The 16,272-nt window shown below is 35.4% G+C and overlaps 1 protein-coding gene across 3 annotated transcripts; it reads right to left on the reverse strand.

The window, feature by feature from the left end:
• Window positions 1-9,381: 9,381 nt before the first annotated feature.
• Window positions 9,382-16,057, reverse strand: OR4K15 (olfactory receptor family 4 subfamily K member 15). Of its 3 annotated transcripts, XM_017976950.4 has the most exons (5): window positions 15,960-16,057; window positions 15,607-15,676; window positions 14,510-14,773; window positions 12,099-12,251; window positions 9,382-10,554 (listed from the first exon to the last, which is right to left on the reverse strand). In XM_017976950.4, exon 5 carries the CDS (start codon window positions 10,522-10,524, stop codon window positions 9,562-9,564), a length of 963 nt encoding a protein of 320 aa, XP_017832439.1. In that variant the 5' UTR covers window positions 10,525-10,554; window positions 12,099-12,251; window positions 14,510-14,773; window positions 15,607-15,676; window positions 15,960-16,057; the 3' UTR covers window positions 9,382-9,561. The 3 variants fall into 3 exon arrangements, with proteins under 3 accessions (XP_017832439.1, XP_009004114.2, XP_017832442.1); XM_009005866.5 differs by lacking the exon at window positions 12,099-12,251; XM_017976953.5 differs by lacking the exon at window positions 15,607-15,676 and having other exon boundaries at window positions 15,960-16,050.
• Window positions 16,058-16,272: the final 215 nt, after the last annotated feature.

The raw sequence follows: 16,272 nt of genomic DNA on the forward strand, positions 1-16,272 counted from the left end.
CTACCTAGATCAAAGAGATTAAACCATAGGGCATTAGTGACATTTAAAATGAATGAGGTAATTCACATCAAATACAAGACTCTGCTCCTTTCAAAAGAGAGATTTTTTCAACCTCTAAGATAATCCTGATTGATTAGCTGGAAGAAACTATTTTCTCCTTACCTAATATTATGTATATTATTTCACCAGCTGTGACCCTGAGACTGATGAAGTGGCCAACATTAATTAGAAGTTAAATGGCTCCAAGCCACTAACTTCCACATGATGCACTTCTCTCTTCCATCATTCAGCACATTATGTCTCTCTCCTTTCCATATTCAGTATCAAGAAATGTTACATTTTTCTGAAATATTATTTTTTAATAAAAATGTTTAGGAAAAAATAAAATCAAAGGTAGAATTTCAGATTCCAATAAATGAACAGTAGATCTGTAGAGGTTTTATCTGAGAAAAGGGCATCCCTGAACCCTTTGCCATCAAGATAATTCTCACAGGACTCTAACCTGTGCAAATCGCTATAGGAAAGATCACATTCCACCTTGAGATTATTGCTAGTTCATTGACCTCTTACTATATTTTCTTCGGTATGCCTGTCCAGCTTACCATGTTCTATAATACACTTATTTCCAGTTTATTATTGTAATAATATGTTTCTCATCTTAAATCATACTTGTGGGTATACAGGTACACATTATGCTTATAATGATCTAAATAGAATATAATGGTTGTTCATGCATATAAATGACTCTCCTTTGACTAGTCTATCAAATCAAATAAAAACCAACTATTTCTCTGAGATGAAAATAGCAATTTGTATGTTGTATATATTTTATCCATTTTCATGAGCAACAGCTGGAACATGATACTGTATGAAATGAAACGAGTCCACTGAGAACTGACTGCAGGGAGGGGTATTTTGGCATTTCATGATAGTTGTTAGTCACTCAGATTCTATAGCTCAGTTCTGCCATACACAGAGCAACATTTTGAAGACTTAATACATAATAATCAGATAGCAATTTAAAGTTTAAATATTGAATTTTCTTCATCTTATTATAGTTTGCACCACCTCTAATTCTATGAACTCGATACTTTAATTTAGGCCAATCAATGAGAATAAAAATATTAGAAATAAAATTAATTTTAAACTAAATAAAAGTTAGCTTAAAAATAAAATTCATATATTCCTTATTTAAGATACTTATGTAGATATAAAGATTACATCAATTATATGCTAACAGTTAAAAAAATATCAAGAAACTATGAGGTAAAACTTCCAAATTTAAATTTTATTTTGTTAAACCGGTATATAAAAATATTAACTTGAAAAAATGGTCATATAATAAAATTAAAAACATGACACAAAACTATACTTAAAATATGATACAATCTATGTACACAGAAAGGTTAAACTATATAAGACACTAGACTACATGTAAAGGCAATAAAAAATTTAAAAAATTTCACCTTAATGATTGAGACTTTCTTCTCACCTATTGAGTTCCTAATTTTCTATGATGAACTTAATTATATTTATGAAAAATAATAAACTTTCTATAAATTTCTGTGGGTATGCGTACCTGTAGAGTTTAGGACATTTTATTTTACATTAAAAAATTTTTTAATGGATTTTTTTCTCTTTCTGCAACTTAATTATTACTTAACATTTTACTTTCAGGTAAGAATTTCACTTAATTATAATCCATTCGGCTTGTTTTGAGAGTAACAGTTGTCTAGATATAACAGTAAATAATCTCAGTTTCAGAATCATAAAAAAAGAAGAAAATAATTATCTTTTCAATTCCCAGAGGCAAAGATTGTTTATTTTGCTAGCCATATACTTTTAAAAGCTTTTTAAAATGCATTGTTTGATTTACACAATATAACATTGCATAGAAAATATTATATTTAAAAAGACCACAATTAGCATTGAATACTAATTCTGCAGGTGAGTCCTGATGAGAGGAGCATGAAGAAAAGCTGTCAGTGTAATAGCTTTTAAGTCAAACTACATACCTCCTTGTCTGGACAGAGTAAATTCTTAGATCCTGCAGTCATGAACTCGTGGCACATTGACAGTATACAACCATCCTAGATATTATAGAACCAAGAAAATTAATGAATTAAAATGGAATCCCCTGGTTACACTGGCCACCGTTAGGAAATTTTGATGTTTAGGGATTTTGAGGTTCAGGTATTCACAGTCAAATCACAAAGGAAATCATTAAAAATTTTTAATCACAACCCTTTGTCATAAATTATGAAACATAAAAATAAGTGTGTTGAATGATAGAGGGTAGAAAGCAATTAATAGATGGGGAAAAGAAGACATGAGAGATATAATAATATCGGCTGGATTTTATAGTGAGGTAAGGGGACCCCCTGGCCCACACGGCTGAGGCTAATGGAAAGGATGCTGGAACATTAAGGAAAATTTGGCTTCAGGTGCCTTGCATTTCTTCTACCAGTACACCTTTGCTTGTACTGCTTTATCTGGAGGACCTTTTCCAATCAGAATTACTGAATTTAGATTCAATTTAATTTTGTTTAATATTACAAAATATCTTAAGTAAAAATAAAAGTTTTCCCCTTTCAGGCCGGGCGCGGTGGCTCACGCCTGTAATCCCAGCACTTTGGGAGGCCGAGGCGGGTGGATCACGAGGTTAAGAGATTGAGACCATCCTGGTCAACATGGTGAAACCCCGTCTCTACTAAAAATACAAAAATTAGCTGGGCATGGTGGTGCGTGCCTGTAATCCCAGCTACTCAGGAGGCTGAGGCAGGAGAATTGCCTGAACCCAGGAGGCGGAGGTTGCGGTGAGCCGAGATCGAGCCATTGCACTCCAGCCTGGGTAACAAGAGCGAAACTCCGTCTCAAAAAAAAAAAAATAGTTTTCACCTTTCTTCTACTTCTGCCTCTATGCCACTGAGAGGAGAAGAGATGGGAGAAGAGAAAGAGAAAGGCTTTCTTCACTACAAGAATACAGTTGTGGATGTGATTTCATGTGCTATATTCAGCTCTAATTGTTATTATTAATTTTTTTTTGAGACGGAGCCTCACTCTGTCCGCATACTGTAGTGCAGTGGCGCAATCTCCGGTCACCGTAACCTCCACCTCCCAGGTTCAAGAGATTCTCCTGCCTCAGCCTTCTGAGAAGCTGGGATTACAGGCCCCTGCCACCACTCAAGGCTCTAGCTCTATTTTTTTAACTGATATATGATATTAAAACCATCAAATATGGTATGCTATAATAAATATTCTATCGAGCATATAGATGATCTACTATTATCTTTATAATGAAAGGTTCTACGGTGAACAATTTGTTCATATTTCTTCAGACTGCTATTCAGTGTTTGTTAGAGGCTGAAAGTAAAATGTCTGAGACAAATGTGGACAGATATTTCTCCCCCCAAAAACTGTAGTACTAATTTATACTTCCATAAGCCATGTATGTGATACTATTTTTACACTCTTTCTTACACTAAACATCATTTTTCAATTTTAATTATAATTTTTCAAATATGATGTGTAATGATAGTACATTTTACTTTGCATTTGCCTCAGCAGTACTGTGAATGAACATCTTTTCAGATTTTTATTAGTCACACATCTTCTTTTAATTCTATAAATTGCATGTTCGTTTGTCACTTTCAGTTCTTAGTGTTTATCATATATTCTTTATTAATGTATGAAAGTTCTCTAGACTTCAAAGATATTAGACAATGCAAGTGTTTGAAATATTTACTGCAATGCTGAATTTACAGCTGATTGAATTTTTGCTTATGTAAACTTCCAGCCAGTTGGAGACAGAACATTAGCAATGCCTCAGCCAGGAACAATGGCTCATGCCTGTAATCCCAGCACTTTGGGAGGCCAAAGTGGGTGAATCGCCTGAGGTCAGGAGTCTGAGACCAGTCTGGCTAACATAGTGAAACCCTGTCTCTACTAAAAATATTAAAAAATTAGCAGAGCATGGTGGCGCACACCTGTAGTCCCAGCTATTCGGGAGGCTGAGGCAGGAGAATCGCTTCAACCCAGAAGGTGGAGGTTACAGTAAGCTGAACTGGTGCCACTGCACTCCAGCCTGGGCAACAGAGAGAGACTCCATCTCAAAAAAAAGTGAAACAAACAAACAAACAAACAAACCCAAAAAACAATGCCTCCGATGACTTCTTCACTCCTCATCCCAACAGTAACGCCTAAAGCTATCCTCTTTTATAATCTTTATTGCCTTTAATTTTGCCTAGGTTTGAATTTTGTATAAATGAGATTACAAAATACATACTCTATGTGAGTTGATTACTTTGACATTATGACTGAAATTTAATCTAGTTATTGTGTGTATCATTGTTTGTATATTTTTATTATTTCTTTTTTATTTCTTCCACTATTTGAGCACACTACAATTTGTTTATACATTGTACTGTTGCTGGACATTTGTGTGGTTTCCAATTTTGACTAATACAAAAAACATCTTTTAAAACATTCTTGTACATATTTTTTGATGGACATTACATTCATTTCTGATGATGTACACCAGGAGGGTAACTTTTCAATCCTAAAGTAGATGTACATCTAATTTGATAAGAAACTGTAAAACATTCTTCAGATATGGTTGTATCAATTTAAATACCACCATTGTTGTAACAGAGTTTATATTGCTCCATATTCTCCTCAATATGTACCTTTAAAAAGAAAAATAATTTAGTCACTCTGCTGGGTATGAATTGTGGTTAATTTGCATATCCCTGATGCTGAACATTTTGTATGTTTATTGGCTATTTGAAAATCTTTTTCATGAAATGTTCATTCAGTTGCTGAGTCACTTGCATTTTCTTACTGACTTATAGGAATCTCATATATGATATAAACAACTTCATTTTATATATATATGTTACAATTATGTAATATTATCTCCAGCTGACCTTTTTATTTTCTTGGTGATATCATTTAGTAAACAGAAGTTATTAAATTTTGAAGCCCCGTGTGATAGTTGATTTTTAGTTACAAATAAACTGCATTAGTGGGTACCCAGATATCTAATAAAGCATTATTTAGTCTCAATCATTGTATTAGTTATTCTCAATGCTTCAGTAAGCACTGAACCTGTCCTTCTTCTGCAGAAACGGAAATCCAGGTGGTTTGACGCTTTATTGGAATGATTAGGCTGCACAAGGTGTGTTTGTAAGGGAGTTTATGCAGGAGATTGCTGTGAGACTCAGGGGACTGAGTGAGGAATAACCTCCCTCAATGTTAGCAGGTACCTTCCAAGAAGCTGAGGGTCCAGGTAGAGGAATTCTCAGCTGTCATAATCAGTGAGCCAACTTCCCCTAATAAATCTCTTTTCTCATCTCTCTCTCTCTCTCTCATCTCTCTTGTCTATATATATTAAGAGATATATAACATATGTATTCTTAATTTTTTTGACTGTTCATTGTTAGTGTATAGAAATACAATTTTTATGTGTTAACTTCTGTATCCTGTTAATTTGTATTCCTTCTATTCCTAGCGTGAAGTGCTTTTATCATGAAAAGATGCTGATATTTTTTCAAATGCTTTTTCTGTATCAATTGCTTTTCTCCCTTCATCTATTAATGCAATGTGATATATTACGTTGATTTTTGTTGTGTTAAAACATCTTTATATCCTAAGAATAAATACTCCTTGGTCATAGTATATAATCTTTTTAATGTGCTATTGAATTCAGTTTGCTAGTATTTTGGTGAGGATTTTGCAACAATGTTCAGAAGTGACGTTGGCCTATAGATTTCTTTCTTTTTCTTTTTTCTTTTCTTTTTGAGACGGAGTTTCTCTCTTGTTACCCAGGCTGGGGTGCAATGGCGCAATCTCAGCTCACCGCAACCTCCGCCTCCTGGGTTCAGGCAATTCTCCTGCCTCAGCCTCCTGAGTAGCTGGGATTACAGGCACGCACCACCATGCCCAGCTAATTTTTTTTGTATTTTTAGTAGAGACGTGGTTTCACCATGTTGACCAGGATGGTCTCAATCTCTTAACCTCGTGATCCACCCGCCTCGGCCTCCCAAAGTGCTGGGATTACAGGCTTGAGCCACCGCGCTGGCCTTGGTATCAAAATGACACTGGCCTCATAGAATAAATTAGGAAGTCTTCCCTCCTCTTAAATGTTTTGAAAACATTTTGAAGAGAATGGGTACAAAATAATTCTTTCAATGTTAGTAAAATTCGCTAACAAAGCCATCATGTCTAGACTTCTCTTTGTTGGGGGATTTTGATCACTAATTCAATCTGCTTACTAGTTATAGATATTTTCATACTTTTATTTCTTCATTATTAAGTATTTATGTGTCTTGTGCTCCTAGAAATTTATATATTTCACCTAGGTTATTCATTTTATTGGCATGCAATTATTCAAAGTATTCTTTTATAATCCTTTTTGTTTCCTTAGAATTGGTAGTAATATACTGTTCTCATTTTTATTTCTGGTTTTAGTAATTTGAGTCTCCTCTTTGTTTTGTTAATCTACCTAAAGTTTGCCAATTTTGTCGTCTTTTCAAATACCCAACTTTTGATTTCATCGAATTTTTCTATTGTCTTATGTACTCTATTTCAGTCATCTCTACTTTTTATTATTTCCTGCTTTCTGCTAGGTTCAGGTGTAGTTTGTTTTATTTTTTCAAGTTCCTTAAGTTGTAAAGCTAAGTTGTTCATTTAATATTTTTAACTTTTAGATTCATGAAGTATATATGCAGGTTTGGTACACCACCCAAACAATGAATATAATATCCAATAAATAGTTTTTTTTCCTTCCAATGTTTATTTTAGGTTTGAGGGTATATGTGCATCTTTATTACATGGGTAAATTGGGTGTCACAGGGGTTTAGTGGGCTGATAATTTTGTCACCCAGTAATGAGTGTAGAATATGACAGGTACTTTTTAAATCCTTATTGTCATCCAACCCTTCACCCTCAAGTAAACCCCAGTGTCTATATTTCCCTTCTGCATGTCCATGTGTACTCAACATTTAGCTCCCACTTATAAGTGAGAACGTGCTGATTTTGGTTTTCTGATCCTACGTTAATTCATTTAGGATAATGGCCTCAAGCTCCATCCATGTTGCTGTAAAGGACATGAGTTCATTCTTTCTTATGGCTTTGTAGTTTCCGATGTTATATATGTACCCCATTTTCTTCATTCAATCCACCATGGATGGACATCTATGTTGAATCCATGTCCTTGGTATTGTGAATAGTGCTGTAATGAACATATGTTTGCATGTGCCTTTATGGTAGAATGATTTATATTCTTTTGGGTATGAGAGATGGTTTGACTGTGTCCTCAACAAAATCTCATCTTGAATTAGACACTCCATCTAGCTTTCTGCATCCCAGAACAAAACTAAAACTTTTTATACATTGCTGGATTATACTTGTTAATATTAACAAAGACTCTCTTGGCACATATACACCATGGAATATTATGCAGCCATAAAAAAACAATAAGTTCGTGTCCTTTGTAAGGACATGGATGAATCTGGAAACCATCATTCTCAGCAAACTGACACAAGAACAGAAAATCAAACACCACATGTTCTCACTCATAGGGGGGTACTGAACAATAAGAACACATGGACACAGGGGGAGAGCATCACACAATGGGGTCTGTTGGAGGGACTTGGGGAGGGACAGCTAGGGGTAGGGAGGTTGGGGAGGGATAACATGCAGAGAAATGCCAGAAATAGGTGATGGGGGGTGGAGGCAGCAAACCACATTGCCATGTATGTACCTACGCAATAATCCTGCATGATCTGCACATGTACCCCAGAACCTAAAGTACAATTTACAAAAAGGCTCTCTCCTTTTCCAAACTTTAGTCAGGCTACATTGAGCATTGTTCTTGAATAGTTCACAATCATCACACAACACCCTATTCTCTTGACTTATCTAGCCAGGTTTCAGTTAAAAATCCTGTTAAGTCAGTTTGGTAAGAATCCCTGCAAACTTGAAATCAAATTTGTTTTTTACTACCAACTTTTGATATCTAAGTTCTTGGCCAGCCTTTAACAAGAATTCTGCTAAGCCAACTAGTGATCTCGGACTGCTGCTCAGAATAAACAAGAGGGATAGATAAGGTAAAAATCTGAATCGATATTCTAATTCTGGGCACATATTGGAATTGTCCAGTAATCCCATATTAGCTAGGTTCCAACAGTTGCCCAGTTCATGGAAAGCCTTCTAATTAATTTACTTGGGATAAGTTTACTTATTTTGCTTTACTCTTACGGAATATATTGCTGTTGTACTCTTTGTGTAGGAATGCAGCATAAATTTATTCAACATTTTCTTAAACACTTATTAATCTTTCAGATATCATCTTTTGTCAGAACTCGGAGTTAGGAATGGCCCTGACTGAGCTCCTCTCTACCCTGAATACAGGAGACCTCATAATTAGGCAAGAATATCATCACCCCTATTCAGCCTGAAGAAATGACAGAAGATAAATCTTCATCCATCTGCAACCCTTAGGATTAAGGATACTCTTATAAAAGGAAGGGGGGAAATGCCAAAGGTGTTTGAACCAGAGCAACTTGAACTAAAATAGGAGCACATTTTCATAGAAGTGTCTTCATGTGCTGTCAGATATATAGTGCAGTATAAAATGCACTCTTATCTAGATCAATTGCATGTTATATATCACATATATGTACTTATAAATAGATCTATTATCTCTGTGACTTAGAGATATGCTCCTATGATTACTCCAAAGTTGCTGTGAGCAGTACTGTTTTCAGAGGGAAAGATAACAAAATTAAGCATTTATAAGACAATGTCATTTTCTCAATGATATCAAAGTCTATATCTTAAAGAGTTTTAAATAAGAATACAAAGTGGCCATGTTTTCATCACCCACCTATGAGTGAGAATATGCGGTGTTTCATTTTCTGTTCTTGTGTCAGTTTGCTGAGGATGATGTTCTCCAGATTCATCCATGTCCCTACAAACAACACAAACTCATCATTTCTGATTGCTGCATAATATTCCATGGTGTATATGTGCCACATTTTTCCAATCCAGTCTATTATCAATGGGCATTTGGGTTGATTCCAGGTCTTTGCTATTGTAAACAGTGCTGCAATGAAAGGGGAGTACTAAACACTGGGGTCTATTGGGGGGAAAAGGGGAGGGCCAGTGGGAGGGGGAGGTGGGGAGGGATAGCCTGGGGAGAAAAGCCAAATGTGGGTGAAGGGGAGAAGAAAAGAAAGCACACTGCCATGTGTGTACCTACGCAACTGTCTTGCATGCTCTGCTCATGTACCCCAAAACGTATAATCCAATAAAAAATTAAAAAAAAAAAAAGAATACAAAGTGGGATATTTTAAAAAATCATAAGTTGGAGAAAGAATATTTAAAATCACTAAAATTTATTTTATGAGTTTTTATTATCATTACAGTTTAATGCATTTAATCAATCAACTGACCTTTCCAACTGGCCAAGTTGAATTGCTTTAACATTACAGTGAATCCACTTGTAAGCATATAGAGACAGGGCTAAAGTGGTAACATTCTCATCAGTTTACTTTGTTTCTAGGAAAGAACATTTCTTATGACTACAGAAACCTGACCAGGCTTCATATACCGACTCTTCAGTTTTGACATAGCTGCCTTCACTTCTTTGTTCCTTAGCGTGTAGATTACAGGGTTTAAAATAGGTGTGAAAATGGTGTAGAATACAGCAAGGACTTTGTCAACTGAGTAACTGCTGAAGGGCCACACATAGATGAAAATGCACGGTCCAAAGAACAAAGTGACCACAGTGATGTGAGCAGTCAACGTGGAGCGGGCCTTTGCCATGCTTGTGGAGGAGCGAGTCCTAACTGTAACTAGTATTACCGTGTAGGAGACAACCAAGAGTAGAAAGGAACTCAGAGAGAGAAAGCCACTGTCGGCAACTATTAGTAGGCTGACCACATAAGTGTCTATGCAGGCTAACTTGGTCACTAGTGGAAGGTCACAGAAAAAACTATCTACCTTATTAGGACCACAGAATGGCAGGTTAACAGTGAACGCCAACTGGCTGGTAGTATGGATAAAGCCCACAAACCAGGAAATGAGGACGAGCACAACACATACACGGCGGCTCATGATTGTCATGTAATGGAGAGGTTTGCATATGGCAACGTAGCGGTCGTAGGCCATGGAAACTAGGAGCACCATTTCACTGCCAGTGAAAAGATGAACAAAGAAAATCTGGGCCAGGCAGGCATCAAAAGAGATAGTCTTGTGCTCAACCAGAAAGTCTGCAATCATTTTAGGGGTAGCAAAAGAGGCAACACATACATCTATAAACGAGAGGTTTGCAAGCAGAAAGTACATGGGGGTGTGAAGGCGGGAATCTGAGGTCACAGTGAGGATGATGAGAAAGTTGCCCAGCAGAATTGCTAGATAAAGTAGTGAAAATATTAGAAACAAGAAAGGTTGGAGCTCCCTTGAACTAGACAGTCCCAGCAACACAAATTCTGTCACCCGAGAATGATTTGTCACATTCATTGATTTTGGAAGGGACTTAGTTCCAGTTACCTGAATAGGAGAGAAACAGAGATCAGTTTAAGAGTTGAGCATAGGTTTGATTTTTCCAATTACACTTAAACTTTTCAGAATTCCAATTTCTATTTATATTTATGTGTCTGAGTTTTTATGAGTTATTACAAATTATGCAGCTAGTACAGCTAAGAATGGAAGGTTGTGTTAAAGAGAAGAGTTGTCAAGGAGATGTCCAACCAACTGGCATATCCAAATACATAAATTTAAGAAATGAAATCAACAATTTAAAAATGAATTTGGGCATGTGAAGTTTTTGTGATACTACAGAAATCCAGGCTAAAAATCTACAGGGACAAAATCTAAACCAATTTTTCTAAAGTAAATGATACAAAAATTTTTTGAACATTTGCTACAAAGGAAGATAATTTCACAAACTTGATGACTAAAAAAAGTTAGACACAGGGCCTAGCGCGGTGGCTCATGCCTATAATCCCAGCACTTTGAAAGGCTGAGGCAGGTGGATCACGAGGTCAAGAGATCGAGACCATCCTGGTCAACACGGTGAAACCCCGTCTCTACTAAAAACACAAAAATTAGCTGGGCATGGTGGCATGCCCCTCTAGTCCCAGCTACTTGGGAGGCTGAGGCAGGAGAACTGCTTGAACCCAGGAGGTGGAGGTTGCAGTGAGCTGAGACCACGCCATTGCACTCCAGCCTGGGTAACAAGAGCAAAACTCCGTCTCAGAAAAAAAAAAGTTAGACACAGAAGAGTATACATTGCATTGATCTATTTAAATGAAATTCAGAATGGCCAAACTAAGGTGTAGAAAAACCTCATAGCAGTTATCTGTAAGGAACAGGAAGTGGTCATGGGAGGGGCTTTTGAAGTGCTAGCAATATTCTTTCTTGATATGGTTGATAGTTACATGGGAGTGTTTATGAAAACTTACTTAAATAAGAACATTTGCTTTTTTCACTTTTGTATTTGCAAGTTGCATATTTATAGAAATTAAAACAAGAGAGAGAGAGCACTAGATTTGTGTAAGAGAACTCACAGGAGGAATCATTGCCTTAAATGATTATATCTTATTTCTTCTCTCCAGTTACAAATTATATAAACTAAAGTACAAACCCCTGGCAAAATTGAAGCGACCCAATCTTACTGGAACTCTTTTATGATTCAGCTCTCCATGGAGTTCTACTTTATCACGAAATCTAGCACATTGGTTTCCTTCAATTAATCCCTGAAGCTATGAAGCTTCTGTAAACTTAGTCATAAGTGTTACTAACCGTGGACATTTAATTGAGCTATGACTGATACTTGATTTGATTTGATGTGGCTTAAAAACTCATGCTATATTACTTACTATAAATAATAATATAACCAATAAGTTATATTACTTATTAGCAAGAAATTCAGACCATGAGGAAAATGATTTTTCTACTCAGTTACTCTATATTCTATGTTATCAGAACTTTCTTTCTTTTATGTTATTTTTATTTGCGGAAGCTATTTTGAACTAAGAAAAGTTTCATAGTAAATAAGAAAAAATAAAATGTGAATCATAAAGGAGCATTACATTATCTGATTTTGAAGAATCTTTCTCCACATCTTAAGCAGGTCTTGGTAGAGGATGTCTTTTATTTTACCATTTTCTAATCACTTGCAATTTTTTATATTAATGTCTTCTTAGATCATAACTGCAAATTGCTTATTCTCTTCTTGGGCTAGACTGGAGGGTTTATGTATAAGAACAGAGCATGTGATGAATAATTTTAACTCTCAGAAACCAAATTTTAGACTCACCTCTGTATTTCAAAGCTCCAATTCACCAAAAAATATATATATATAAATTTTCTCCCTTATTTGCAGGTGATGTGTTTCAAGACCCCCACTGGATGCACTATCGTACTGAACCCTATACAAGCTATATTTTTTATCTATTCATACTTAAGATAAAGTTTAATTTATAAATTAGGCACAGTGAGAGATGAACACTCTAACAATAACATAAAAATTATAACAATATACTGTAATAGTATTTATGTGAATGTTTTTTTTTTCCTCTCTCTCAAATTAGGTTAATACTTTTGGACCACAGTTGACCTCAGGTAACTGAAACTGCTGAAACAAAACCATGGATAAGGGGGGACTCTTGTATTGTCATAGATTATGTCAAAACTATGGCTCTAGGCTTTTTAGAAAAGTTTAACAAGTGGAGCTTGAAGGTAAAGCAGGCTATAGAAAAAAATCATACAATGCAACAAGTTTGTCTTTGAGCAGCCACCACAATTTCTTCAGTGCCTTTCTCTCTTCCTTCTCACTTCCTTTCAATCTTGTGACATAAATACTGCACTGAATCCCTAAGGCAGGAATGGAAATAAAATCTAACTAAATCAGCAAATAGGGGTTCATAGGTACTCCATCAGAAAAAGCAAAGCCATAAGCACAAGGAATGAATGTCCTTGAGAGACCTTCCAGTGCTACAGTAGAGCAGGGCCTCTGGAGACATTTCTGAGCACAGAAACTTCCTGGTGTCTTTAGGCTAAAACACATAATTCAATTGTGTGAAAAACAGTCATAAGAATCATCCTCCCACTAACTTTTCCAACTCTTCTGCAGAGCTCTATCGTTCCATTTTCATGGGTTTCCTCAGGTGTTGAGGAGAAGAAAAGACCCTGTTTTTCATGTAGAAAAAACATTGGGCAAATTGATTCAATCAAGAACTTTCTTAGTATATAAGATGAAAGTGGTGAAACACGTGAATTCTAAACATGTTTTTTACCTAAATCCATTCTTTTTTAGCTCACTTACTTTATACAAGTCTAAATGCCTGCTTTTCCCCGGGCACTGTGCTATGCACTGGTGATAAAACAGGTTTTTAACTTGCCTCCCTAAAAATCATTTACTAATATTAATAACCCTTTGTTTATTTAGACAAGTTGACTAATTTACTTCCCTTTATCCCTAGCACATTCCTTATTAGATAAAATGGGCTGTCTTTTTGTGCCCAATAAAATTGCAGTACTGTAGTAAAAATAAAGTTATTATTTTTAAATGTTCTATGTTTTATCATTGTGTGACACTGAGCAGTTCCTTAAGCCTCTCAGGGACAATTATCATCAAATATTAAATCTTGAGACTATTAACTAAAAAAGACATTTAAAATACTTTTCTTTTTTTTTTTTTTTTTTTTTTGAGACGGAGTTTCACTCTTGTTACCCAGGCTGGAGTGCAATGGCACAACCTCTGCCTCCTGGATTCAGGCAATTCTCCTGCCTCAGCCTCCTGAGTAGCTGGGATTACAGGCACGTGCCACCGTGCCCAGCTAATTTTTTGTATTTTTAGTAGAGATGGGGTTTCACCATGTTGACCTGGATGGTCTCGATCTCTTGACCTCGTGATCTACCCGTCTCGGCCTCCCAAAGTGCTGGGATTACAGTAAAATACTTCTTAAATGATTATGTAGATAAAAACTCTTTAACCAACTGTAGTGACAAAGTGTATGTATGCATTATTAGAAACATTATTTTAAATCAGAAGAAGTAAATATTTTCTCATAATTTTACATGATGTGGTCTGACTCACATAAGAATAAGTTTCCAATAAGTAGATGTGTTTATGTAAAGACCTGTAAAAAATTCTTGAAATATTTGAAGACAAATTTGAATTAAGGCATGTATACAGGGCTGTGTGAGGCGAACCTCAGTTCCCTCCTAATTGAAATTCTGTCAACTGAATCTTTCCTCAATATTTCTATCTCAGATATGACTGATAGATGAAGTGAAATAAATAGATATCATTTACAGGGGCCACAAAACTCTCCCAGTTCAAAAAGATCTTTCACAAACTTCCCAACATTGCTGTTCCCCTGACCCTCCCACTTCAAATGCAGATCAGAGAAATAGCAGTCTCTATTATAGACTGTATTGGAGACAAATGCTAGTGGGTAGTCTTCAGAAGGATGGTGACAAAAATGCTTTCACTTACTGAAGATGAAATAGAAAGTGTGGAGATATCCTATAATCTACAGTCATTAATGCTTGGGAAAAATTTTAATTGTTACTTCCACCTCTCCTAAGAAAATAGACCAATCCTTGAGGAGATGTCATAAAGAATTTACTTCTAAATAAGACAGAAGTGTATTCAGGGAGTCTGTAGCTGAGTTGTCTTCAAGGAGGTGAGACAGGTCTGGATGCTGTATCTTAATCTAAGTCTTAGGCAGCTAGAGGAGCATTGGGAGCAGTAGGAAATCTGAAAGGGAAAAAGGAGTAGATTGAAAAGAAGAAATGATGAAAACAAAATCTGCTTCACAATTTTGCAAAGGATTCAGCCTTACTGGAGCTATAAAACTGAAGAATGTCTTAGGAAGTACCATCAATAATAGTGATTGTTATGTGATTTGAACCTTTAAAGATACTGAAGTAGTAGGAATATTGCATCATTTTATCAAAAATTTCATCAGGGAGGATAGCGTTTTCTTCCTTTCATCTCACTTTCCCTTGATTCAAAGTGTAGGTAACTTTTTACTTGCTTCTTACAGATGTAATATATACAATCATTATATAATTTAATCAGACATCTTATGCAGTAGTAATAGAATTAGTTTACCATAATGGTAGTAATATTTTAAAATATATTTTAAGGAATTATACATGAGATATACTTTTGTTCACAAATAGAATATATATCCAGCAAGAAAATGTTGACTTTCATTAGTTACTTATATTAGTATTTTCTAGTCATAAATTAATAAGGAGCATTCTAAACTATAAGCTTTAAAAACCTGAAGTTCAAATTAATGGATGCTGTCTAAAGACATTATGGACTATTAAAAATGTATTAGCCATACTGAATACAATGTACACTACTTGTGTTTGTGGGTGATGGGTGCACTAAAAATCTTATACTTTACTACTATATAATTTACCCATGTAACCAAAAACCACTTGTATCCTAAAGCTATTGAAATAAAAGAATCTATTTATTTTTTTAAATTAAATACATGTATTAGCCTGGGATATAGAAAATATATGTTCCAATTCTCTTTTACTAAATAATTTTATAATTGTAAGTAAATTACATACCGTCCCAGGTGCTCTGCTTTTCCTCAAAAAAGAGTAGAATTCCCTCTCCCAAATGTTATAATTCTCCGGTCTTTAAAAAACATGATCCAAAATGTGTAAGTCAATTCAAGGATAAGAATAATTATAAAAGGTTATATTGAAATTAAACTATATTCAATCAAAATGGAAAAACACCTGGTTTTAGTAAAGTAATGCAGCAATCACTTTTAGAGTTAGGTACCGGGACAACAGTAAATAGGTAAAATGGGCGTAATATTCAAGGATTAATTTTAAAAATATGGAGGATAATTGAGTGTCTCTGTTCTCTGTTCTGACTCAATCCCTGTTCTTGGCCTTAAAATATCAGCACTTACCCAGGAAAATAAAATTTACTGGGAGCCATTGGATAAGGGGCAAAGATAGAGAACTCATGTCTTTCCAGACTTCAGTCCTCACCCTTTACACTCTGAAGTATCAGTATACACAGCACACTGATATAAGAAAAGCCATCACGATTATTACAAACTAATTAGGAATTTGATGTCACCGTACTGTTGTGATCAAGAAATCCAGAGGAGAGTTATGATAGCAGAAATCACCTTAGTCGGGGATAATTATGTGAGACAATTTGTTTTCCCAGAGGAATTATAATGAATCACCTTGAGGATTTCACAAATGGACAAAGCA

This window comes from Callithrix jacchus, chromosome 8, assembly GCF_049354715.1.
Source record: "Callithrix jacchus isolate 240 chromosome 8, calJac240_pri, whole genome shotgun sequence".
NCBI classification, from domain to species: Eukaryota; Metazoa; Chordata; class Mammalia; order Primates; family Cebidae; genus Callithrix; species Callithrix jacchus.